This window comes from Canis lupus, chromosome X (genome assembly GCF_003254725.2).
Source record: "Canis lupus dingo isolate Sandy chromosome X, ASM325472v2, whole genome shotgun sequence".
Classification (NCBI taxonomy): domain Eukaryota; kingdom Metazoa; phylum Chordata; class Mammalia; order Carnivora; family Canidae; genus Canis; species Canis lupus.
The window spans coordinates 32423661-32448670 of record NC_064281.1 but is presented as its reverse complement, the minus strand read 5'-3'; the positions used below and the strand labels follow the sequence as shown (position 1 = coordinate 32448670).

The window sequence follows — 25010 nt, the reverse complement described above, 5'->3', positions numbered from 1 at the left end:
AACACAAGATCCTTCTTCTGCATTGTCTCCACCTCTCTCCTAAAGTGGGGAAGACTGGAATTTAGTAGGTATCTCGACTACCTCATTCATCAGAGTTATCTGTGCCTTTCATTATCTTTTGACCAGGCTATTTTACAACTCTGGGGGGACAGAAAGTACCTTGTGAACAACTGATAGTAATGCAAATAATTCCTATTCCTAGAAAACCACATTCTGTCTGGTAGAGGTTGGATTGATTTCCCTCAGCCTTTGTGGAAGCAGCCAGTTTTGCTTTTTTTTTTTTTTTAAAGATTTTATTTATTTATTCATGAGAGACACAGAGAGAGAGAGAGAGAGAGAGAGGCAGAGACACAGGTAGAGGGAGAAGCAGGCTCCATGCAGGGAGCCTGACATGGGACTTGATCCTAGGTCTCCAGGATCACGCACTGGGCTGAAGGCAGCGCTAAACCGCTGAGCCACCCAGGCTGCCCAGTTTTGCATTTTTTAAGCAAATCTTTGTCAGCATTCCTAATGGCCCATAAACATGTCAGCTCCTAGGATTTTCCTCTGAAACTAGTTGTAATACCTTTCTGGTTCCCTCGTTAATTAATGAGCTAAGTAAAATTGTTGACATATGTTTATTTTATATTTGTATGAGTTATGATTTTATTCTTTTAGAATTCATCCTCTAACACTTCCTATGATTAATACATAACAACAGACTCTCCTCAACCAAGGCTTTCCAGTCAACTACTGACAATGGTTGCCTACAGCACACTGTCCTTCCGTTCTAGGAACAAAGTATCTCCCACAAGCTAAAAGATGATTTTAAAAGAATTGAACTTATTACACATTGATTCATTCATGTATCCATACATTTGTAAGTGGTCATTGATTACTGTATACATAGCCCTAGGCAGGGCTTGCTTCATGGGCACGTGACCTGTACAGTCTTCAAGGGCCTCCAGAAGGACCTCATGCTGGGTTTAATACTCTGCTGTTACCATCTTGAAATGAATGATCCATTTCTTAAAGAAGGCTGCATTTTCACCTTGTGCTGGGCCCCCCAAATGATGTAGCCAGCCTTGGCCTTGGGTTATACAAAACAGATGCTAAACAAAATTTTTTTTTTTTAAACAAAATTTTTGACCTTCAGGAAGTACTGTCTAGAAAGAGAGAGAAAAATTTGTCCATGTGACTAATACATAATAGGACATGTAGTTCATGATGCTGTTGGAACATAAAATGAATGATGCTGTCAATAACACTAGAGGGATCAAAAAAGTGGAAGTTCCCTAAGGGAGAGAGTTGGGCGAGGCCTAGAAGTAGGGCCTTCTTCAGGACTTTGTAGGATGCATAGGAAACTCTAGGCCCAACATGAGTTAGAGACAGCATTTCTAGGCATCAAGATCAATAAGGGCAAAGATTTGGAGGCAGGACAAACAATCCACATGAAGACCACAGGTATAGTGTTCTAACCAACAGGACAGGGAGATAGAAAGTTAGATTGGGTTCATGTTATGGATGGTTTTACAAGTCCAGTTAGGCAGCATAGACTGTGTTCTGTGGGCCATAGGGAATCAGTGGAAGGGATTTTGTTGTGGATTGGTTGGTTTTTATTTTTAATGGTGTGATTAGTATTATAGACACAATGTCCCACAGTGGTGTCAAGAGAGTACAATGGGGTAGCTATGAGCTGATCATGTTGGCAGGAAGATGGCAGAGAGGTTAATAAAAGTCTCAGAAGAGGGGTACCTGAGTGGATCAGTGGTTGAGTGTCTGGCTTTGGCTCAAATCATGATCCAGGGGTCCTGGGATCGAGTCTTGCACCAGGCTCCCCAGTGGGAGCCTGCTTCTCCCTCTGCCTATGTCTCTGCCTCTGTATGTCTCTCATGAATACATAAATTAAACCTTAAAAAAAAGGGTTCAAAGGATTTGGTGGTTGTTTAAGTATCAACTGAGCATCTACTATATACCAGGTACAGCAATAGGTGCTAAGGTTTTAAAAAGTCTCTCCCTTCATGGTGTTTACAACCTAACTGGAGGCATTAATTAGGTTACATGAGGGAAATAGAGCTGTCATGGAAGCACACAGGAAGGCTCCTGACCCACACCTAGAGGCAGGAAAGGCCTACTAGGGGAGTGACACTATCTAGCCTGACTACCAAAGATGAGGAAGAAATAGCCAAGTGAACTGGGAGCCCTTGGTGCTCTGCTGGATTGCTTTTACCTTACAGGCAGGTGCTACATCTCCCAGTTGCTATGAGTTGGCTGCTAAGAAAGCTCATGGCTCCCTCTTCTTGGGACATTTGCACTCAGCCAAATGAGAGGAGATTTCAGCCAGTGACTGGCTGACACAGGGATCCCAAAAGTCAGCTCCGTGCCTCAAGATGGACCAACTCTGTGGTGTAATCTATGCCTCTCAGCTCTACTCAGAAGCCAGGTGAAGCTGGCCTCCAGGGAGACACAAAAAGCCCTTTGTGTCTCAGCTCCTACTCTGTTCTGCTGACATCTCCTCCATTACCTACTTGAAGCTTTTCACTTCAGTAAAACCAAACCACCTGCAGTTCCCCTTCCTCCACTCTGGTTCCAAGCCTCTGAGTGACTTTTCTTGGCACAATCTTCCCAACTTTCTTGGCCGGGCCAACTCACCTCAGGTATTACTGCCTTCCAGGAAGCCTTTCCTAAGGCTGGAGGGGCACCCGGAAGCCCTCTTCTGAGTCCTCATCATTCCCTTTACAAACCTTAGCACTTACAGGATATCATATTAAAATTGTGTTTCTGTGTCTGCCTTCCCTAGGATCGTGCAAACTACCCATGGACGGGAACTCTATCTTGCTCATTTTTGCTCCCCTAGTCTATGGCATGGTGTTTGACATGGCAAAGGCTCCACAAACATCTGCTGACTTTATAATGTCTCATTTCTCACCCCAGCACAGGCTGACACAGAAGCAGAGATGAGATGTGGAAGCAGGAAGGGGTGATATGGTCCACTTACTGTGCCAGGTCATTAGCCAAAGGCAGCTTAATACCTATTGATCCTATGGTTTGGCCAGAGCAGAGGGTCTCTTCCTGCAGCCTGGATCACAGAACAGTACATGGAAGGGACCTTGAAAGACTTCTAAACCTGTTGTCTTCTAACCTGACCTACTGAAATCCACAATAAGGCTGCTTAATCTAAAAGAAAGGAATGTTGGATTTCTTTGCTTTTGATAAGAACCGTGTCATTTTTGTCACCGGAACACTAATTATCGTGCACCGATAAGAAACTTAAGTCAGCAACAATATATGTGTTTACCAAACACAACTGGAGGGAAAATTGTTACTTAAGAAATATGGTTTAAAAAGCTAAACCTGCGAAAGCACACAATCTAGCAGAGCCTCACAATAGCTAGACTTGGCACGCATAGTTTTAACATACTGGAGCAATCACCATGCAGTTCTCTTCTGCAGTCTGTAATTTCACTGAGGCATGCATTGTACGGTACACAACAAAGCTTAGTGACCAACGACACCTGCACCGGACAAGCCCTCGTTCTCTATTCAAAGTCATATACCCAGGAGCCCTTGAGAAAGGATTTTAAAAAACAGCCACACCTGTGTTTCACACAGAGGAAAGGAAATGCACTGTCAGTGTTACCACAGTAATGATGTAACATAATGCAATCTAGAGTTTATTTTAGACACGGCATTTGTTTTAATGATTTTGTAAATGACTCTCATCCTGTATTTCAGAAACATTAAGGTTATGAAGAGGTCATATGCATCTGCCTGCTATACTTCATTGCATTTAGTGAGAAAAACTATATGCCACACTGCCTATTTCTAAATGTGGGTGCCTGCAGATCTCTTGGGACATATCCCTAGGGAAGGGAAAGGATCCACAGGATAAAGGGGATCTGTGGTGATAAAAAGACTGACTTTCATTGCTCCATCTCAACATACTCATTTCACAGATGAAGAAACAAAGCCATGAAAGGCACAAAGCAGTTTTCTCAAGGTCATTTAGTGGTTAGTGTTGGAGCTACAATTAGAACCCAAAGTTATTAACTTTGAGGCCAGAACTATTTCTACACTGCCTGAAAGATAACTACGGCTGTCTGTCACCTACAGAGGTGTGCTAAAGGACAGTCAATAGGAAGCAATTATAGGGAGAGATAAGGTATCCTTGATGAAGGTCCACATTTGGATTATCTCTGGCGGGTTTTTATTCACAGAATCAGTCTGCTGCCCCAAACCATCTGCTCTGTTCACAAATCCATTCTCAAAAAATATTTTCCTCAAACAAGTGAAAATGATTTTTCTAAGTCATCTTTTTTTAGAATTTTGGGAGAGTTTACTGTTGCCGACTTGATGGTCTTTAACCTGTACTTATCAGATTTATAATCACTCTTATGCTGTATTTAGCATATCTCATATAAAAGGAAGACTAGTACCCTTGAGGTGGGAGTGCAGGTTGGCATAAATAATAGGCCCTATTTGGTTCTTTGTTCATTTGTGAATTGGTTTATTTTTGGTAGTTCAGGGACTACATGGGTTAAATGATTTTGCTCTGCAACCTATGTTTAATCTTACCAAGGTAGAGAACATGAATGAGATACGAGGACAAATAAAGTCCCCAAGGTGATAAATCCTATGTTATACTGTTATGGTACATGGTTTACACAAGGAATGTGATGTACAAAGAGGATGGAAAAATTGCCCTGCAAGACACCCCCATTAATTAACTGACGGAGTCACTCAGTTTAATGGATTATCTTCCCATCCTTTGCAAGGCTTTTAGTAGCACATTGAGTCCCTTTAAAACACTCTGTACTTAACTTGGGATACCTCCAAAATTCAAGGATTCTGGGGTGCTTGGGGGATATACAGTGACTATCAATGAAAATGATTAAAGGGAAATGGGATTTGGGAGTGCTGAGCGTAACATGAAGAGCTATCATTTCCAGAGTGGTAAATAACTTGTTTTTCTCCAAAAAGTTCAAAGCAAGAAGAAATGGGCTCAAATTATCACCAGCAGGAATTAGGTTGGACACAATGCCCTGGCACTGGTACAAGCACACACAGGAGCCTTTGAAGTCCCTTCCTTGGGTAAAATGTGGCAGGCAGAGAAAATATGGCCAATGAGCTAAAATGTATGTTATTCTTCAACTCAAACTGTACCAAAGAAAAACTGAAATTGCAGCTGGATTATAGAACATTAATTAGATAAGGAGGGGAAAGGAAGTAATGAAAATCAGGTCGCAAACTAAAGAAGAATCAAATATATTTTAAAGCTCTGCTCATGGCACTGAAGCATAGCCTTGAAAATTAAATCCACTCCTAATCCAAAATTTTTGTTATTTTGGTATTTTATCTCTCTCCCCTGGCCAATCAACTGAAATTAATTGATTTATTTGAATTTAGCTTCTTTCAAATTGCTCCTTCTCAGAAGGCCTAATTAACAGTGTGATGGGATTTAAAAGAAAGAAAGAAAGAAAGAAAGAAAGAAAGAAAGAAAGAAAGAAAGAAAGAAAGAAAGAAAGAAAGGAAAAAAATGATGGAGTCTGATAGAGTTTCTAGGCTCAATTCCAGAGAGTACACTGCAGATGTCTTCTCAGTTCTCTAGACTTTTTATTAGGTGATGATGGAAATCCTCATTTGAAGAAGAATTATGTAATAGTGCATCTCAAACCTTAATGTGCATATAAATCACGTGGGAATCTTGTTAACTGATTCTGATTCAGTGCTTCTGGGGTAGGGCCTGATATTCTGCACTTCTAACCAGCTCCCATACAGCCCATGCCACTTGTCCAGGGACCATATTTTGAATTACCAGCCTCCAGACCTACATTGTTCGATGCAGCCACTGAGCACTTGCCCTGTGGCTAATCTGAACTGAGATGGGGTATTAACATAAAATATACACTGGCTTTCAAAGACTCTACTATGAAAAACATGTGAAACAGCTCAGGTTTTAAATTGGTTGCATGTTGAAATAATACTTGGGGCATGCTGGGTTATAAAAAATATATTATTAAGATTCATTTTACCTGTTTCTGTTTACATTTTTAGTGGGGCTACTAAAAACTTGATTTTATATGTGGCTTATATTTTATTGGACAGTGCTAGTTTAATTTATATACAAATAGATATAGGTCATATATTTTTAAAACTACAGGATCATTTCTGAAGATCCTTTGCAGATCAAGACTTTTTTTTAGCTTTGACAAGTTTCATCTTGACTTTTGTATCTCATAAAGTAATGACATAAGGTGAAAAATACTCTCACTCCTCAGAAAAGACACCTCTCTTTGGCTAAGCCCAGTGAAAGGCAATGTTTTCAGATAATAATGTGGGTGAGACCTGGGGCGCCATGGCACCAGTGCACCAGCTCGTTCTCTCTCTCGATGGCCTCGCCGAGCTCAGGTGGCCAGTTGCAGTTCTGTTCCTGCTCCATGAGGAAGTCCACACTCTGCCATACCAGCTCCTGATCTGAGGGCTTGAGGTGCTCATGGTAAGAAAGAAGCATCTGGAGAATGGACGACAGGCCGTGAGCTGCTCCTATATCAACAAAGCATAATTAGTTCACACGATTGGAAGGACAGCTCATTTAATTTAGTGAAAAAACAATCATAGTATAAAAAATGAATGGCAATATTACTTGAAAGCAGACACAGAAATATGATAATAAAGTTGCCCAAGATCTAGACTTCTGGGGGACATATGTTAGAACAGGGATCAGTAAACTACGGCCTGTGGGTCAAATCTGACTCACTGCCTGTTTTTTGCAAATAGAGTTTTAGTGAAATAGAGCCACATTCATTTAAGTGTTGTCCATAGCTGCTACAGCTATAGCTATAGACAGCAGCTTTTGTGCTACAATGGCTGAGCTGTATTTGTGACAAAGACCTTATAGCCCACAAAGCCTAAAATATTTATTATCTATCCCTTTATGGAAAAAAAATTAGCGACAACCCCTGTTTTAGGCAAAGATTTTTTTGACTTTGTAATTTATCAATAGCTTTTACTGTTCTAGGTACTGAAGATAGACGAATGAACAAACTAAATCCTTTCTTCTCTAAAGTTAAACACTAATAATTGGTATTAATTCCTTAATCTTGCACAGTTAGCACTGTGTACTGGGCATTGTCTACACCTTGAGGATACACAGATGCATGTGACTTCGTTTATGCTCTTGAAGACCTCCCCATCCAGTATAGTGAGAAAGTCAGACTTGTAAATAAATAATCAGAATATGAAACGATAAATGCTATTATTGGAGATGTGTACCAGCAGCTAAAAGAGAACCAAGGAAGGAGTGCAAGAAGTGCTGGAGGTTCAAAACAGGTAGTATCATCTGAGCAAAGTCTTCCTAGGTATTGTGTTCCAGCATAGGGTACTGTACTAACAAAGGCCTAAGCCTGCTTTTGGAGAAGGAGCTAGCTTAACAAAGGTAAAAAAAAAGTCAGCCTAGCCCTCTAGAAGTTTTCACTCATTCCTAATGAGTAGAGAAAGTTGACTGGTGGGTGGTGCTGGGGTCAAGATATTCTGAAAACGTCTCCTTTAAACTCAACTCCATAACGGTTAAGCTTTATCTTTGCACTCAGGCCACCCAGAAATGGCCTTACAGTTTTATTCAGTCAAAAAGGATTCTTCTGGGGTGCCTGGGTAGCTCAGTTGACTAAGTGTCCGACTCTCGGTTTCGGCTCAGGTCGTGATCTCAGGGTCCTGAGATCAAGCCCTGAGATGGGCTCTGCATTCAGCAGGGAGTCTGCCTGAGATTTTCTCTCCCCTCTCCCACTGCCCCTCCCCCCACTCGCCCTCACTGTCTCTCTCAAATAAATAAAATCTTTTAAAAACCAATTCTTCCTAAAATTTAGTCATAACACTTGAAGTTACCTTTCTTTCACTGGATTTTAATTTGTTAGGTAAAAAAGCTTTCCAGGAAAATATTTATGCAGTAGATAGCAATCTGGTTTGTGCTATACATGCAAATGTCTAGAATGTTAATTTCTCTAAGAAGATGGAAAAAAATGAAAGGAATACTTCTCTTAAGGAACTCTAGCAGACACTGCCCATGCCCTGCCCATCACCTCGCCCACACTCACCATTCTGGTGCACCTCTCCTTCTACCTTCTACCTCAAGCATCTCTCATTCTGCTTGAGGCTTTCTCTAGCCACAGGGATATGCCCAGCCCACAGGTGCAGGACTAAAGTCCTTGGGAATTAACAGGTCTGGGAGCAGCCCTTGACCCATGAAGCAAGGAGCTGATGGATGAATATCCCAGCTACCTCACCATTTGGGTGGGACAATTGAGGCATGTTCTAGATGGTCTTCAGGGTCCCCAGTGGAACCAAGCCTCAGCTATCCACAGTTGCTCACTATTACATCCTCTATTAACCTTTTTATCTACTCTGTCTCACTTCCTCATTCCTCTATCAACACTTTCTAGGACCATCTCCCAAATACACCATTTATACTCAAGTCTTTGTCTCAAGGTCTGATTCTAGAGAAATTCAGATAGGAACTTAAAGATTCCTTGAGAAATCTCTCAGAGAACTACTAGTCTATAAGCTCACTGCTGAAGTTGGGTACCTTCATTATGTACAGGCTCTTGGTAAATTTCTAGGGATCACAAAGGTAAGTGAGCAAAAGCCCTCATCCTGATGGTGCACAAAGCCTGCTGACGTGGCTGGACAGGCAAGCCACTAATTACAATGTGACATGATAAGGGCTCCAATAAAAGTATGGCAAGGTGACCTGACACTAACCAATTTTGCTTTAGGGTAAAACCTGAAAGATGTGAATGTTTCTCCAGAGAGGATTCAATAAACTCTTTTTCCAAAAACACAAAGTTTCTCAGTAGCTCTGATGCTGTTTGATCAGTCTTGAAGTCTAGGTGTACATATTACAGATAGTTGAAGGGACTAAGGGAGGCCAGGCATTCTAGGCAAGAGGAACGGGCACAAAGATTTTGAAGACATGAGAGCACTTTGCTTGTAGGACATTATACAGGACAGAGTCAGAAAAGGGAGAGAGAGAAAGCTTGAGTTTGGAGAAGGGAGCAGGTGATCTCCAAAGGGCCTTGCATGACTCATGCTTGGGAGTTTGGGGAGCTACTGAAAGATTAAAAAAGAAAGTAACTAATTATCACTTTACATGCCTCATATCACAAAAGTAGCCATTATGACTCAGTAGTCTGCTATTAATCCACAAATATTAAACACTTGAAAATGTTAGTGGCTTCATCCTGTTTCCCTCTGCAGAGACACTATTGGCAACCAGTGTGTAAACAGTTGGCCAACTTTTGGTGGAATTCAGCCAATGAACTCACCATTCAGAATAAGGATTTTAGTCTCTAGTGCAAGCAATCATTAAAATAGCTACCTTTCTGTTAGACTATGAGAACAAACATTAAATTGTGATTTGTAGCATCTATCAATATTTGTTTTTATTTTATTTTTTAAAAGATTTTATTTGAGAGCAAGGGTAAGTGAGAGAGAGAGAGAGAGAGAGACAGAGGGAGGAAGAGAGAGAAACAGAGCATGAGTGGGGCAGGGGAGGGAGAAGGAGAGGCAGACTCCCCACTGAGCAGAGAGCCACATGTGGGGCTTGATCCTAGGACCCCGGAATCATGACCTGAGACAAAGCAGATGCTTAACCAACTGAGCCACCCAGGCACCCCCAATATTTGTCCTTAAATGGCATTTTAAAGTGTTCATTGTCAAATGGTGATGACCTATATCATAAAACAAAACCTTCTAGTTTTTAGTCCATGAGGATCTTAGAGACTTTCTTCTTCCTGCAGGCCTTTGCCAACACTTACACTCACCCAAGTATTCAGTTCCATAGTAAGAATACATCAGGGGGAATGGTTTTCTCTTTTTCATGGCATACTGCTTCCCAGAGTCCAGAATTGCCTGGCAAATTGATTTGATCTGTGCTGGGGTCAGCACCTGAGGAAGGAAATCAAGAAGAATCAATCAGAAGTCAAATCAGGATCTTTTTTTCACGGACACTGGGTTTTCTCATTAAAGACCATCATCATATTCCCCAGATCCTTTCCTCTATGTAAATAAGCTTAGCCAGCAGTAACTTTTTAACAACCGATTCTCTCTTTGTTGTCAAGTTTATCCACCCTCTTCAGAAAATCTACTGTGTTGATGGGAAATACACACTTTTATCACTGTAGGCTTTTCTAAAACGCAAAGCTCACTTTAGAGCGGTTATATCAGTAATCCTTGTCAAAGGAACAAGAAATTGCACAGAGAAGAACAAAGACCAGGCCTAACGGATTATCCTTAACAAAGCTGTCACTCTCAGTGTGCCACGCAGGCCTGGCCCAGACAGTGGGCCTTCGGTTTGTGTCATTCAGGCTATGCTTGTAAAGCCAGTTTTGTTTTGTTTTGTTTTTTTATGATAGTCACACAGAGAGAGAGAGAGAGAGAGAGAGGCAGAGACATAGGCAGAGGGAGAAGCAGGCTCCATGCACCGGGAGCCTGACGTGGGATTCGATCCCGGGTCTCCAGGATCGCGCCCTGGGCCAAAGGCAGGCGTTAAACCGCTGCGCCACCCAGGGATCCCTAAAGCCAGTTTTGGACAAGCTGCTGCATGGCAGGAACTCACTGTAGCCTTTGCATTCCCAGACCAAGACCAAAGTCCTGTAAGTACTAAAGCAATATCACTTTCAAAATCACAATGACTCTGAATAGAGAGAATGGCTAAAATGCAATGACGTGCAGCCTTCCACATTTTACTCACTCTACCCACAGTCTGTTTTAGGACTATAGAGATGGAGATGTTCTCAAGCCTACAAAGCATTGTTGAGTTTATTAGGATTCTGCTCAGGTTCAAGAGGTTTTCAGCCCTTCCCCCCACTCTGCCTCTGAGCAGATGAGATGCTCCCAGCTCCATTGGGCTCACTCCTCCTAGGTCACCATGACTCTTTGGGGGAGCATTTACCTCCTGGTGTGTTATGTCTCTGTCTCCGTCTCTCTCTACTAGACGATCAGTTATTGGAGGGCAAAGACTGTGGCATCTCACCTTCTTGGTATCCTTAGTTCCTAACACAGAACCTGACAGGGTCTTTGGGAGTAATTAAGTGCCAGGTTTTTACAGGCATGAGAAGCGGAGCTTTCCCTCTTTCCCTTCCTTCCTTAGTTATTTCTTAAGCCTCTACTGTATGGCAGAAAAGCTGTTCTAGATCCTGGAGGTATGACAAGGAACAAGACCTCTGTTCTTATAAAGCCAACCTTCCAAAAATACAGACCTGCACCAGAAAAGTACTAGTTAGAGTGACTGGCCACTGCCCAACCCCCCATTTGCTCCTCCAAAAATCACCTGCAATTCAGCCTCAGCCTGATTAAATGAATCTAAGATCAAGGAAAAGCCAATTGGCAGATGAATGGATAAAGAAGATGTGGTACATATATACAATGGAATATTACTCAGCCATCAGAAAGGACGAATACCCACCATTTGCTTCAACGCGGATGGAACTGGAGGGTATTATGCTGAGTGAAGTAAGTCAATCGGAGAAGGACAATCATCATATGGTTTCATTCATACGAGGAATATAAGAAATACTGAAAGGGATTATAAGGGAAAGGAGGGGAACTGAGTGGGAAAAATTAGAGAGGGTGACAAGCCATGAAAGACCCCTAACTCTGGGAAATGAACAAAGGGTTGTGGAAGGGGAGGTGGGTAGGGGGTTGGGGTAACTGAGTGATAGGCACTGAGGAAGGCACTTGATGGGATGAGCACTGGGTGTTATACTATATGTTGGCAAATCGAACTTCAATAAAAATAGAGCAAAAAAAAAAAAGAAAAGAAAGGAAAAGTCCATTGGATTTTGGTCTCTCTCCTAAGGCTCACACATCAAATCTTTCTGCCTGATACCTACCATTATACTCACCAATTACTTCTGAAATAAAGTACGAATGATTTTTTTCTTTCCCGCCCTCCCCCCACCCCCCCCTTTTCTTTTTTTCTTTCCTTGCAGGGTTTTGCTCCTCTGATTTACCCAACATGAAACGGGCAAAATATAATACAGGTTTTGCTTTCCTCAAATCTAGCATTTAATTTGGGAAATTAATTACATAGAGAGGAGTCTGTTCATTAATTATTTCTGCCAATTAACACTTACTGGGCTACTATTCTAGTAAGGCCCTATACTCAGTATTATGGCGGAAATTCTACAAAACCCAGGACTTATTTTTTCCCTACATGGAACTTACTATCCAGCACTGGAGATGAGATATAGCCAATAGTCTACCATAGAGCAATTTAAGTTCCTGAGCCTAAGGGTGGAAAGAAACAGTAATGCAGAGTATATAACACAGACAAGGAAGCACTGTTTAGCTTCACTAAGACTTTACTATTCTATTTTCTATCTGGTTGCTCAGAAATAATGATGTCGTGGCTTGCAACTTCAATTTTCTTTCTATTAGCAATCTATCTTTGTCTGTTGGCTGTACTCCTTTCTGCCCAAAATTCCTGAAGGCTCTATCTTCCCAGGCATTTTCGCCATCATTTCAAGGCTCAGACTTGGGTCTTTCCAGAGCTGACCAGCAAATTTCTCCTAAATGATCTCCTGTCCTATATCCACTCAAATTGCTACCCCAAATTTTCATTTGCTATTAAAAACATCTTAAAAAAATAAAAACATCTTGCACTGAGTCTTACTCTACTTTATAGCTTCCGTCCCCAGTCTCATATCAACCCCTCCTGACTGGCTTGCTCTCAGAAACCCACTAAGAACCTCGAACGGCATGGATTTAATAGGACTCTAACCTGGTCCCAGCCCACATTTTCCTGGCAATATATCTGGCTCTTCAACTGAACTTAGGTCCTGCTTGCCAATACTGGTCTTGAATCCATATGACAGAAACAGTTTTTGTAGATAAGGTCATTGAATTTTCGGGGTATGTATTCATTTGAAGTACTAAAATTCTCCTTATCTTACTTCTATGCTACTAATTTGAAAATCAGCTTATTCTTTCCTCAGTTGAACATTTATTCATGTTCTCTCTCTCTCTTACTTCTATGCTACTACTTTGAAAATCAGTTTATTCTTTCCTCAGTTGAACATTTATTCATGTTCTCTCTCTCTCTCTCTCTCTCTCTCTCTCTGCGTATGTGTTCATCTGCTTATTTTAAATGCAGGGGAAAAAAATCAACTTAGATTACATGTGGTGCCCTCTTCCTTTCTTTCCACCCCTAATCCATGGGTAAATTATTCTATAACAAAACAATTTGCTCAGAATAGAGCACGAGTTTATAAAGTATTTTAAAACCTCCCCGGTCATGCATCATGTCTGGGTGGTTTCCTCTTATCTCTCAGAAACACTGCAAAAAACAAAGAAAAACTGTGCTAGGTTGGCTGGATAAAGACCAGTTATGCATGCAGTTCTTTATCTCTGGGAACAGACAAGACCTACCCTTGGGTTTATTGATCGGCAAATAAAAGTGAAAACACTGCTTATCCAAAGTGTGCAAAGGAGGAATACTGAGGAAGAGTGTGCTCTTCCCCTCTCCCCCCACCCCCGACCCAGCAAAGAGCACAGAAAGAAGACATGTGGCAGGAGGTGCTAGTCCTTTTCTCATCTTTTTGCTTTCTCGGGCATCCCTCCATTTCTATGCCAGCACACAGGAATGAGCTTGTGAGCACACTCACTACCTCTGAGTAGATGGCTTCCACGCTTCTGAGACACTGAGGCCTGGGAATGAGGTAGTTGGCATTTCCAGTGGGGGTGGAGAAAAGTGACTGGGGATGGCAGACAGGAGCTCCCTGTCCATCAGGCCTTTACCAAAACAAACCCAAATTCCCCCTACTATATTTGTAGCATCAAAGGCCTATGTGTGTGTGGGTACCTTGGACGGATTTGGTTCTTTAAATAAACTGTTTCCTACATTGAATTAAAATAAATTATGGTATCTCAAAAATACAAAGCAAGTCCGTGGTGGTTTGATTTAAACAGTTTCATTAGTTTAACTGATTCCCTTCACCAAGCCTCAAACAGAGGTGTCTGAGGTGAAATAGTTCCTATTGGGCTGGGCTCTGAGTTTGAAGATATGGGAGAACAGTAAAGCCCATGCTATGTTTCTTGGCCCTACCCGAGGGTTGTGTGGTAACTGAATCAGCTCCATGCCCAGGAGAGAGTTTCATTAAGGAAATGCATGAAATGAACCAAGCCACAGAAGGCTTCCTTCACCACAGTCTTCTTTCCCAGGCAAGTGTCTTGCCCACAGGCCCTCTGAAGTGGCAGTCTTTGCTAGCTATAGGTCAACCACTGCCAATGTGATCATGCAAAAGTCCAAAATGTCCTATGTGGTTGCCCATCTACATGGAATGCAGAAAGCTACTCCTATATCACACCAAACACATATGTAGCAGAGTAGGAATCTGATATTAATTTGTTTTCCTCCAGCAATTTATTTGACCCCAATTCTTTGTCTACCACCATATGTGGTAGCATAGGCTTCTGCTCAAAGAAAAGAAACAAGCCATTTGACTCCCAGTGAACATCAAAATGACTTGATGCCCATCGACAATAGCTTTGAGGAAAGGGCTTTTGAGCTGGCAGAACCTGGGTACTTTTGAATTGAAAGCTGATACCATAAAGAATAGCCTTGGGATCCCTGGGTGGCGCAGCGGTTTGGCGCCTGCCTTTGGCCCAGGGCGCGATCCTGGAGACCCGGGATCGAATCCCACATCGGGCTCCCGGTGCATGGAGCCTGCCTCTCCCTCTGCCTATGTTTCTGCCTCTCTCTCTCTCTCTCTCTCTCTCTCTCTCTCTCTGTGACTATCATAAATAAATAAAATTAAAAAAAAAAGAATAGCCTTGAAGGACATACAGAGTCTGGATAGAATTACAAGATGTTCAAGGTAGGAAGAGTTGACACAGAAAGGAAACCACGAGGTTGAAAATCAGCATGGAATCCCTGCTCTTCTTCCTACACTCCCTTGTGCCAAGCCTTAGGAGAGACCTGATAGTCCCTGGATGGGTTTGGGTATTTATAGGTAGTTAAGATGTGTGCCCCCTGCTCCTCCTGGAATTTGGGGAGATGGTAGCCTCAAAGATGTGTCTTTTGTCTCAGGGTCTGGGGCCGTAAAAGAGAGAACACTGCATGGCACATCCCAGTAGAGAGCCACTGACAATCCTGAGTTTCCCGTGAGCACCATGGTGAAGCAGGAAAAAAATACCATCCCCGAAAGTAAATTTATTTTTAAAAATTCCCAGCACAAATAATTTCTTTTTTTTAAGATTTATTTATTCTCGAGAGACACAGAGAAAGAGAGAGGCAGAGACATAGGCAGGGAGAGAAGCAGGCTCCATGCAGGGAGCCTGATGTGGAACTCGATTCCGGGACTCCAGGATCACGCCCTGGGCTGAAGGCAGGCGCTTAACCACTGAGCTGCCTAGGTGTCCCCAAATAATTTATTTTTAAAAAAGATTTTATTTTTATTTATGGTGGGGTGTGAGGGGGAGGAGCAGAAGGAGAGAGACAAGCAGACTCCAAGCTGAGCACAGAGCCCGATGGAGGGCTCAACCCCACGATCCTGAGATCATGACCTGAGCTGAAACCACGAGTTGGATGCTTAACTGACTGAGCCACCAGGTGCCCCCAAATAACTTCAAATTAAAAAATTAGGGAAACTTTTTTGTACGAAGTCAATATTCACAATTGGTTAGGCTGGGGGTTTTTTGTTTGGTTTTCTTTTTTACTTTTTATGCCTTTTGGGGGTTGTGGTTTGGTTGGAACCCACTAGGTTACAGAGAATAGTCAGGCCTTCAGAAAATCTCTGGAGTGGGTGGAGATTTACCTCAGGTGTTGAGAAGACAAAAACTCAGGGAAGCTCTTTTTGAGGCAGAAGCAGCTTAAAGAGACATGACAGGGCTAAAAGGACAGCTTTCAAGCAGGAAACAGATTTTGATGAATCAAACAATTCCTACTTTGTGCAAAGCCTGTGCAAGGCGCTTTGGGGGAAGATGTAATCTTAATAGTTAGACTAGTAATACTTGAACCATTTGAACAATGAAACATTCAACATTTAAATTTGAAAAGTCATGACCTATAGGGGTAAGGTGGAGGGAATAAACATTAGGGACCTAGCAGATGGGAGAGGGGTCAAAGCTAAGCTTTGAAGGACAAGTAGGAAGTAGATAAATAAAAGTAGCTGGGAGGGCAGGCATTTTAAACTAGGAGATAACAAGGAAAACTCTGCGTATTAGGGCAATGCCTCTCAAACTACAATGTGTAAATTACCTGGCGCTCTTGTTAAAATGCAGATTCTGAGCCAGCCAGTCTGGATGGGACCAGAGTTCTACATTTCTAACAAGCTCCCAGGTGATGCCACTGCCACTGCTGCTGCTGGTCCAGGGAACACACCTGAAGTAGCAAGGGATTATGGGAACAGAGAGGCTGGTTGCAGCAGAGGATTTCTCCTGGGAAGGGTGAGAAATTAGACTGAACGAACTGTAGGAACTTCCCAAAGACATTCAAGGAAGTAAGAGGGAGCACCTGGCAAGAACACTGCACACCATAATTTAAATGATCAGAATACTGGGAGAAGAGAAGCAAGTAACAATAGGAAATTCTCTTCCAATATGCTGTGTGTAGGAAAAATGTGTCCAAATTTGCAAACCCCAGCAGAGAGTTCTCTTAGCCAACATGGCCAGGTTTGTTATTTTCTTAATTAGTCTCCAAATGGGGCACGTGTGCTGGTGCAGAATGAGCAAGTCCCCTCCATCTGGTTTTCCTGATGTTCCCTGACCATTATTATGCTGGGTGATGAGGAATGGGGGGGGGGTGCTCTAGTTAATGATTATCTTTCAGTTCCTAAAAGCATTCAGCAAGGAATTTCAGTTATAAACATTTGGTCCCAGATACCATTTCAAAGTTGTTTCTTTTCCCTTCTCATATCAGGAAACACAAGCCCAGAAAACACTGGAAACCAGAAAAGAAAAACAGGTTTTACCCCATTCTTGCAGACTGACTGCTAGCTTTAAAGATTTACTGAAAGTAGCTGGTAACCTAGTCTGTACCAAGTGTCACTAGATGGTGTCATTGTTTTCTGCAAGACACTGAATGTATCAGAGCCTGAACTTATCTATGGAAAGGGGATCACAAGGACTTGCCCCACCTGCCTCCTCAGGTCTTGGTGAGACTATTTAAAAAAAAAAAAAAAAGCCATTGCCAGTGTTTGGCTAAACACCGCAATCACCTGGAGAGCTTTTAAAAATCCTGATGCCCTGGCCACACCCAAACCAATTACATGAGACTTTCTGGGTGTGGGACCCAGGCATATCCAGTTTCTCCCTCCACTGCCCCATGAGTGGATACACATGATATGCTGGGTCAGATCAGAGGTCACTGAACCTCATCCAGTGTTTCCAACACAGGTACTAATGCACATATTGTAGGACAGTCATGGTGAGACCATAGAGCACAGCAGACAGTATATTGGAGGTCTGGGCTTGAGTTCCAACTCTGCCACAGTGACCAGGGTTCAGTCATTAGAACTGAACTTTTCCTTAGCTTTTTTTTAGGAGGGGGAGGGGCAGAGGGAAAGGGAGAGAGAATCTTTAATTAACATATACTGTATTCCTAGTTTCAGAGGCAGAATTTACTGATTCATCAGTTGCATATTACACCCAGTGCTCATTACAACATGTGCCCTCCTTAACGGCCATCACTCAGTTATGCCATTCCCCCACCTCCCCTCCAGTAACCTTCAGTTTGTTCCCTAGTGTTAAGTCTCTTATAGTTAGCCTCCCTCTATCTGTGTCTTATTTTTCCCTCTTCCCCTATGATCATCTGTTCTGTTTCTTAAATTCCACATATGAGTGAAATCATATGGTATTTGTTTTTCTCTGACTTATTTCGCTTAGCATAATATCCTCTAGTTCCATCCACATTGTTGTAAATGGCAAGATTTCATTCTTTCCTGATGGCTGAGTGATATTCCATTGTATATATATGTCACATCTTTATCCATTCATCTGTTGATGGACATCTGAGTTCTTTTCATAATTTGGCTATTGTGGACATTGCTGTTACAAACATTCGGGTGCATTTGAATCACTATGTTTGTATCCTTTGGGTAAATACCTAGTAGTGCAATTGCTGGGTCATAAGGTAGCTCTGTTCTTAACTTTTTGAGGAAACTCCATACTGTTTTTCAGAGAAGCTACACCAGTTTGCATACCCACCAACAGCGTAAGACGGTCCTCCACTTAGGGAGAAAGAATCTAAAGCCGGCACCATGCCCAGCATGGAGCCCAAAGCGGGGCTGGATCTTATGGCACTGAGATCATGACCTGAGCCAAAATCGAGAGTTGGACGTTTCACCAACTGAGGCACCCAAGCACCCCTCCTCATCTTTAACATGAAGAAGCTGGACTAAAATCTACCCACCAAGTCAGTACTTCCTAAATTTTAGTCTGCCTTAAAAATCACCTAGTGAGTTGGCTAAAACACAGCATCCTGGGCCTTACCCTCAGAGATTCTGACTCAGTAGCTATGGAATGGGGCCGGAGATCTTCTGTTTGTAACAAGCTCTTAGCTGGTGGGCATGCTTCTGGTCTGAGAACAACCCATTGAATAGCAATCTACTAAGTGACCTCTAAGACTCCTCAGGGCTCCACACTCTGGTTCTCTAAAGTGTTGGAGGAGTCTGGCTCTTGAACAAAAGAAGGAGCATAGCATGATGCTTTAAAAAAAAAAATAGGGACTTTGAGGTCAGACAGATCTAAGTTCCAGACTTGGCCTCACCACTTCTACCATAGTGGGTTTAGGCAAGTTACTTTTCAAAATATTTATTTATTCATGAGAGACAGAGAAAAAGAGAGAGGCAGAGACATAGGCTGAGGGAGAAGCAGGCTCCATGCAAGGAGCCTGATGTAGGACTTAATCCCAGATCCTGGGATCACGCTCTAGGCCAAAGGCAGATGCTCAACCGCTGAGCCACCCAGGCGTCCCTAGGCAAGTTACTTATATAGCAGCATCCCCATGTATGAGGTTTTGCTTCCTGTGGTTTCAGTTACCCTTGGCCAACTGCAGTCCCAAAGAAGTGATCCTCCTTCTGATGAATCATCTGAAGTCAACAGTAGCCTATCACTAAATCACCATGCCTGCATCATTCACCTCACTTTGCTCATCCATAGGCAACTTATCATCTCCCATCAGCACAAGAAGGGTAAGTACAGGACAATGTGATATTTTGAGAGAGACTGTATTCACATAACTTTTATTGTGCTATAATTGTTCTATTTTATTTTCAGTTTTGTTATCCATCTCTTACTGTGCCTAATTTATGAATTAAACCTCATTACAGGTATGTATGTATAGGAAGAAGCATAATATATATATAGGGTTCAGTACTATCCACAGTTTCAGGCATCCACTGGGGGGCTTAAAACATATGCCCTGTGGATAAGGGGGGCTGCTGTACTTTCTAAGCCTCAGTTTACTTATTTGTAAAAAGCAGCAACAATAAGACCTACCCATCTCACTGCATTGCTATGAGGATTCCACGTAAGATACTTAGCACAATTCCTAGCATAATGCACACGCACAATACATGTAAGCTATAAGAGTTCAATTAGTGGGATCCCTGGGTGGCGCAGCGGTTTGGCGCCTGCCTTTGGCCCAGGGCGCGATCCTGGAGACCCGGGATCGAATACCACGTCGGGCTCCCGGTGCATGGAGCCTGCTTCTCCCTCTGCCTGTGTCTCTGCCTCTCTCTCTATCCCTCTCTGTGTGACTATCATAGATAAATAAAAATTAAAAAAAAAAAAGAGTTCAATTAGTGACTCAACTTCCACCATTCAGCACCATTGACCTTGGGGGTCTGCGCTCAGGATCTTTCTCATAATAACCCTGCTATTGCTCACCTCTCACCCCCATGGTCCACCCAAGGACCAGCTTGTGTCAGCCTTTCATTGTCCTGTTTCCCTCAAACCATGTTTCTTTGCTTCTGTACAACACTTCTCAAGTTTATATGGTTTCTAGACCAGTCTCTGTCACTAACTATGTAACTTTAGACCAATCATGTGTAACCCCTCTGGACCTCAGTTTCCTCTTCTGAAAAAACAAGGAGTTAAGCTGGTCTTTAATGTACCTCTCAGCAATAGTATTTTGTTATTTTGGGAGTCAAAACTTTATGACAACTATTTACAAATCCCTCTATACTTAATTTGGGCTCTAATTCTGGGACATGGATGTGATGCTATGTTTCAGTGGTTTCATTTCTTACAGGCTAGGCCAAAGGTCCTTGGCACTGAGATCATAATGCATGTGTAACTTGTCCTCTATCCTAGGTGTTATCAAGACACATACTTTTATGTACTTTCTTCTTAAGTAGAAAGCTTCAAGAACTAGAAATTGTTTTGGCCTTTTGGCACTGGCTACTTGAATATCTGTAGTCATTGGCCTCCTGATGCCTCTAAAGTGAATGACTGGGTTACTAAAGCCAGATGCTTAATTGACATTTCACATCAGACCCTCCTCTAAGGCATGGCTAAATGAATGAGTCATTGCAGTGTTCTCAAACCATGATTCAACAGACATTTTTCAAGTGCTTTCTGGGTGTACAATACTGTGCTAGAGAGTACAGAAATACAGAGATGAGTAGTTGAGTACAATCAGGTATATAGTAAATGCCTTTCCTATTTGGAAAGGCCAATTCTGATTACATATTTGTGATTTCCATCATCACTTAGCTACTCAGCATCCACTTTCCCCCTATTCCTTGGTAACTAGATTTCAATTTTATTAGGCTGACAATTGTGTTTAACTCTAAGTTATAAATAGTGAATAGCCTCAGCCCATAATGTCGATCCTTTTGTCTCTTGCCAGATACTCAGTTCTCAGCTTTCCTTGAAGGTAGGCTTGGCTACGTAGCCTTCCCCCTTTTGATCTATGGGGAAGTTTTCTGGGGCATGGGCTTCTTAGAAAGTTTATTATTTCATGATAAATGGAAATAAAATGGGTAGACTTGGATGTTACCTGCCTTTCCTCTTTTTGGTACCTTGGATGTTTACATAAGGCCCGCAGCTATAGCAAACATTTTGCATCCTGAGGCAAAGCATGCATGGATCAAAGACCAACATTCAAAGAATGATGGAGGAGAAAAAAAGATCCTGGGCTTTGTGGAGATCATTGAGCATCTGTACCCCAACCAGGACTACCTATCTCCAGACTCTAGTTGCAAGAGAAAAATTATCCCCTTTTTAAAAGTTGCTGTTCAGGGGATCCCTGAAGAGAAAAATTATCCCCTTTTTAAAAGTTGCTGTTCAGGGGATCCCTGGGTGGCTCGGCAGTTTGGCGCCTGCCTTTGGCCCGGGGCGCGATCCTGGAGTCCTGGGATCGAGTCCCGCATCAGGCTCCCGGCATGGAGCCTGCTTCTCCCTCTGCCTGTGTCTCTGCCTCTCACTCTCTCTCTCTCTCTCTCTCTCTCTCTCTCTCTCTGTGTGTGTATGTCTACAAAAAAAATAAATAAATCTTTTTTTAAAAAGTTGCTGTTCATTGTTTTACTTATGGCTAAACTCACATCAACTTGGTAGCCATAAAGTGCCAATCTAACAGCATGGCTAGCATTCATTTCCCTGTAAGGCAGTTTTTGCCCACATGTACCTCTGCTTCCACAGAAACCTCTAGCTCTGCAGCTCTTTAAAGTGAGGCTGACTTCTTAAGTGGACAAATTCAAATGCGGTTTCCAGTTCTGGCAGCACTCACAAAGCTGTGATTGATTTTTCTTAAGTGCTATCCTAGAGCCCAAAGACAAAGCCTGGGAAACAAAGTGGCACCTTTGCTGCCATTGCCCTGGGTGGTCTCCCTTCTCCTTCCACTTATCCTGCTCTAGGTCAAGGACAATGGACACTCTCCAGTCTGCCACCACGAAAGTAGATCCTCAAATCCTCAAAGTTGATTTGGGAAGACAGAGAGGAAGCCCATGGGAGCCTCAGCAACAAGTGCTGTGAAGCAATTACCTTATTTTCCAGGAACCAGTGTCACCTCAACTTAAGTAATTATATTATGTACTGCCTACTTTGTCACTTTGAAGAGCTATTCATGAAAATGGCCGTAGGAGAATAATATCTGAACAATTTGTGACATTTTAAGGCTCAGTAACTCTTTCACCTAGATACTTTTGACAGAACAAGCTGAAAGGGTTTCTTTTGCCAAGCTTTTTGACGTGGACCTATAGGATTGATGGCTGCCCTGAAAGTCAGAAACAGGGGAGGGAAGGCAGAGTTTCTTTAAAATTGCTTAGATCTTTTTTCTTCTTTTTTTCCCCAATATCTTAAAATACATTTTAGTAAATCTGTTCCTTGGGGCTAAAGGAACCAGTGAGATAGAGTGTGGGTTTGACCATGAGTGGTACCTTCTCGATGTGCAAAATGAAACCCAAAGCTGGTGGGGTGGGGGTAGGATGGAGTGAGTGACCATGGCTGAGAAATTCAGAATTTCTGGCCTTGTCATTATATAGCCCTGAGCAAGTGATCAAACCTCTCTGGCTTCATGGTTTTCATCTATATAATGACACTGCTGACCAAGAAACTTCCCATGACCTTTCTGGTTCATGATTTCTAGGATTTATAAGTATGTGCATACTTTCCTTCCTCCCTTCATATTCAGTTAGGTATTGTAGAGAACCCTCTGTGTAATCATGTCCAAAGTAGTTTTTTTATGTTGACATTATGTCTTCAGGTACCTGAAAGGGAAAATGATTCTGGTTTACTGTTTTCTGGTTTCTATTCAGAAAGTTTTAGGCAGGGATCTTACAGCTAGATTATAAAATTCAGATAGAATCACTTTCTGCATTAAATGATACATTGAAAAAGATTTGGTGTAAGCTGGGCATGAAGGTGTGAAGGGGGCAGCCACCACCACCCCTGGTTAGGGATTAGGTGGCCATGATGAACAAAAGTGTCACTGTGGCTAGTTTCAATTTTCATTTTATGCCTAAAGGAAGGAGAAGGAATAGAGAATCTTAGGAGCTGACTCTGTGGCTGAAGAGAGAAGAATGAAGTAAATCAACACCTTTAGTCTACTAGAGACAAGAAGGTCCCCAAATCCTCTTCATTAGATTTGAGCCTCCGCAAATGCCAAGTGGATTGCTGCCAAATGAATGGAGCTAGGGAGGCTCCTTCCTGGTCCTTAGCGAGGCTGGGGTAAGCAACTGGGATATATAGCTAGTACTAAGCAAAGCAGGATTTATAACCTTGTAAGTAACTAAGGTCCTTGTCTTATACAGGGTTTATTCTGTAAATATTTATTGAGCCCTCCTATGGCTCGCCAGAAGAACATCAGTGAACAAGAGAGACAAATCCCTGCCACCAGTGGAGATTATATCCTAGTCTGAATAAATTCATATTGTGCTCCATATTTTATTACCCCAAATATGTCTTTGTCGGCCACTCTCCATTATTTGTTATTATTTTAATGCAGCTGTCTTCATAAAAAGTAAATCGTGTGCCTCATCTCATGTTGCCTGGGGAAAGCTTAACAGGAGATGAAATCTGTTCACAGGCACCAATGTTCAACTGAGGGTAATCACCAGAATCATGAGGATGGACATAGGAAAGACATTTTCAGCTGGCCAGCTGCTATAGTGTATAATTACATGAAAGAGTTGAAAAATCGAGGCTTCCCTCTGGACCAAGATTTACAGGAGGTGGGGTAAGACCAGACTCCTCATATTTTGTGAAAAGCCCCACTCAGGATGCTGGGATACAGGCGCTGCTTTATGGGCTTTGCATTGCAAATCCAGCACTATTTAATATTGCAAATTGCACAGGTGGCTACAACAAAGAACTCAGCTTAATCTTATGTGGTTCATGTAGCTTTGCTGTATTTATACCTGGTCACAAACTAGACTTTCAATTATAAGCTTAATGCCAGGTACCCTCCCTATAAATTTGCTTCATTAGTTGCAACACAAAATACTACTGACCATTTAGCAAGTTTTGAATAAACAGAAGCATGCATCCCCACAATACTGAGAGAGCAGCCCCAAGTCTAATATGTAAAGTGGGTAGTTACGTTAAATATAGAATCAATTTTGAAGAGGTACTTACAAAATAAGGTCTCCCAATTACACTATCAAGGAACAACTCACGACAAAGTGTATCCAGGTGCATGCATATGAGATCTATATATCTATATAAATATATAGATAGATTTAGAGTGAAAGATGTAGAATTTGGACTGCTGCTACAATACATCAGTGTCCAAGGGAAATAAGTACCTAGGTCCACTTGTATAAGAATGTCCACAGCAGCTTTATTTCTTAAGAGTTTATTCATAAGCTTTATTCCTAAGACCTGGAAACATTGTACATATCTATCAAGGGGAGAATGAATGAATCACTGTGGTACATTCCACTATGGAACAGTCCTCAACAATAAAAAGAGAATGAATCGCCTATACATGCAACAACATGGATGGATCTCATGAATATGTTGAACAGAAGAGTACTTGAAAAGGCAAAACAAATTACAGTGATACAGAGGAGTGGTTACTTCCCTGTGTCCTTTGTGGTGTGTGTGTGTGTGTGTGGTGGGGAAGGCAAGTGGTACTGACTGAGATAAAGGAACTTTCTGAGATGATGGAAATGTTCCTTTCCTTTTTTTCTTTTAAATATTTATTTATTCTGGAGAGACAGAGAGAGAGAGAGAGAGAGAGAGAGAGAGAGAAAGGCAGAGACATAGGCAGAGGCAGAGGGAGGAGCAGGTTCCATGCAGGAAGCCCAACGTGGGACTTGATCCTGGGACTCCAGGATCACACCCTGAACTGAAGGCAGGTGCTAAACCGCTGAGCCACCTGGGCTGCCCCAGAAATGTTCCTTTTCTTAATCTGGGTAGTGAGTATATGACTCATGGTGAAATCACTGAACTATATGATTTGTACACTTTGCTATATGTAAAACATGCTTTACTTTCTCAAAGCAAAATAAATCAGGGTATTGAACAACATCTGTCAAATGCTAGAAAAAATGGTTTCACTGCTCATTAATACATTTTGTCTGAATGTCAAGATC

General features: G+C 42.1%; 1 protein-coding gene across 1 annotated transcript in view; it reads right to left on the bottom strand.

Moving 5' to 3' along the window:
• The window catches only part of LANCL3 (LanC like family member 3), a 102773-nt gene that overhangs the window by 16878 nt on the left and 60885 nt on the right, over window positions 1–25010 (bottom strand). The window contains exons 2-3 of the mRNA XM_025439791.3: window positions 9795–9918; window positions 6325–6522 (exon numbers count right to left, since the gene is read on the bottom strand). Coding sequence (XP_025295576.1) covers window positions 6325–6522; window positions 9795–9918 — 322 coding nt within the window. The remainder of the gene's footprint in view (window positions 1–6324; window positions 6523–9794; window positions 9919–25010) is intronic.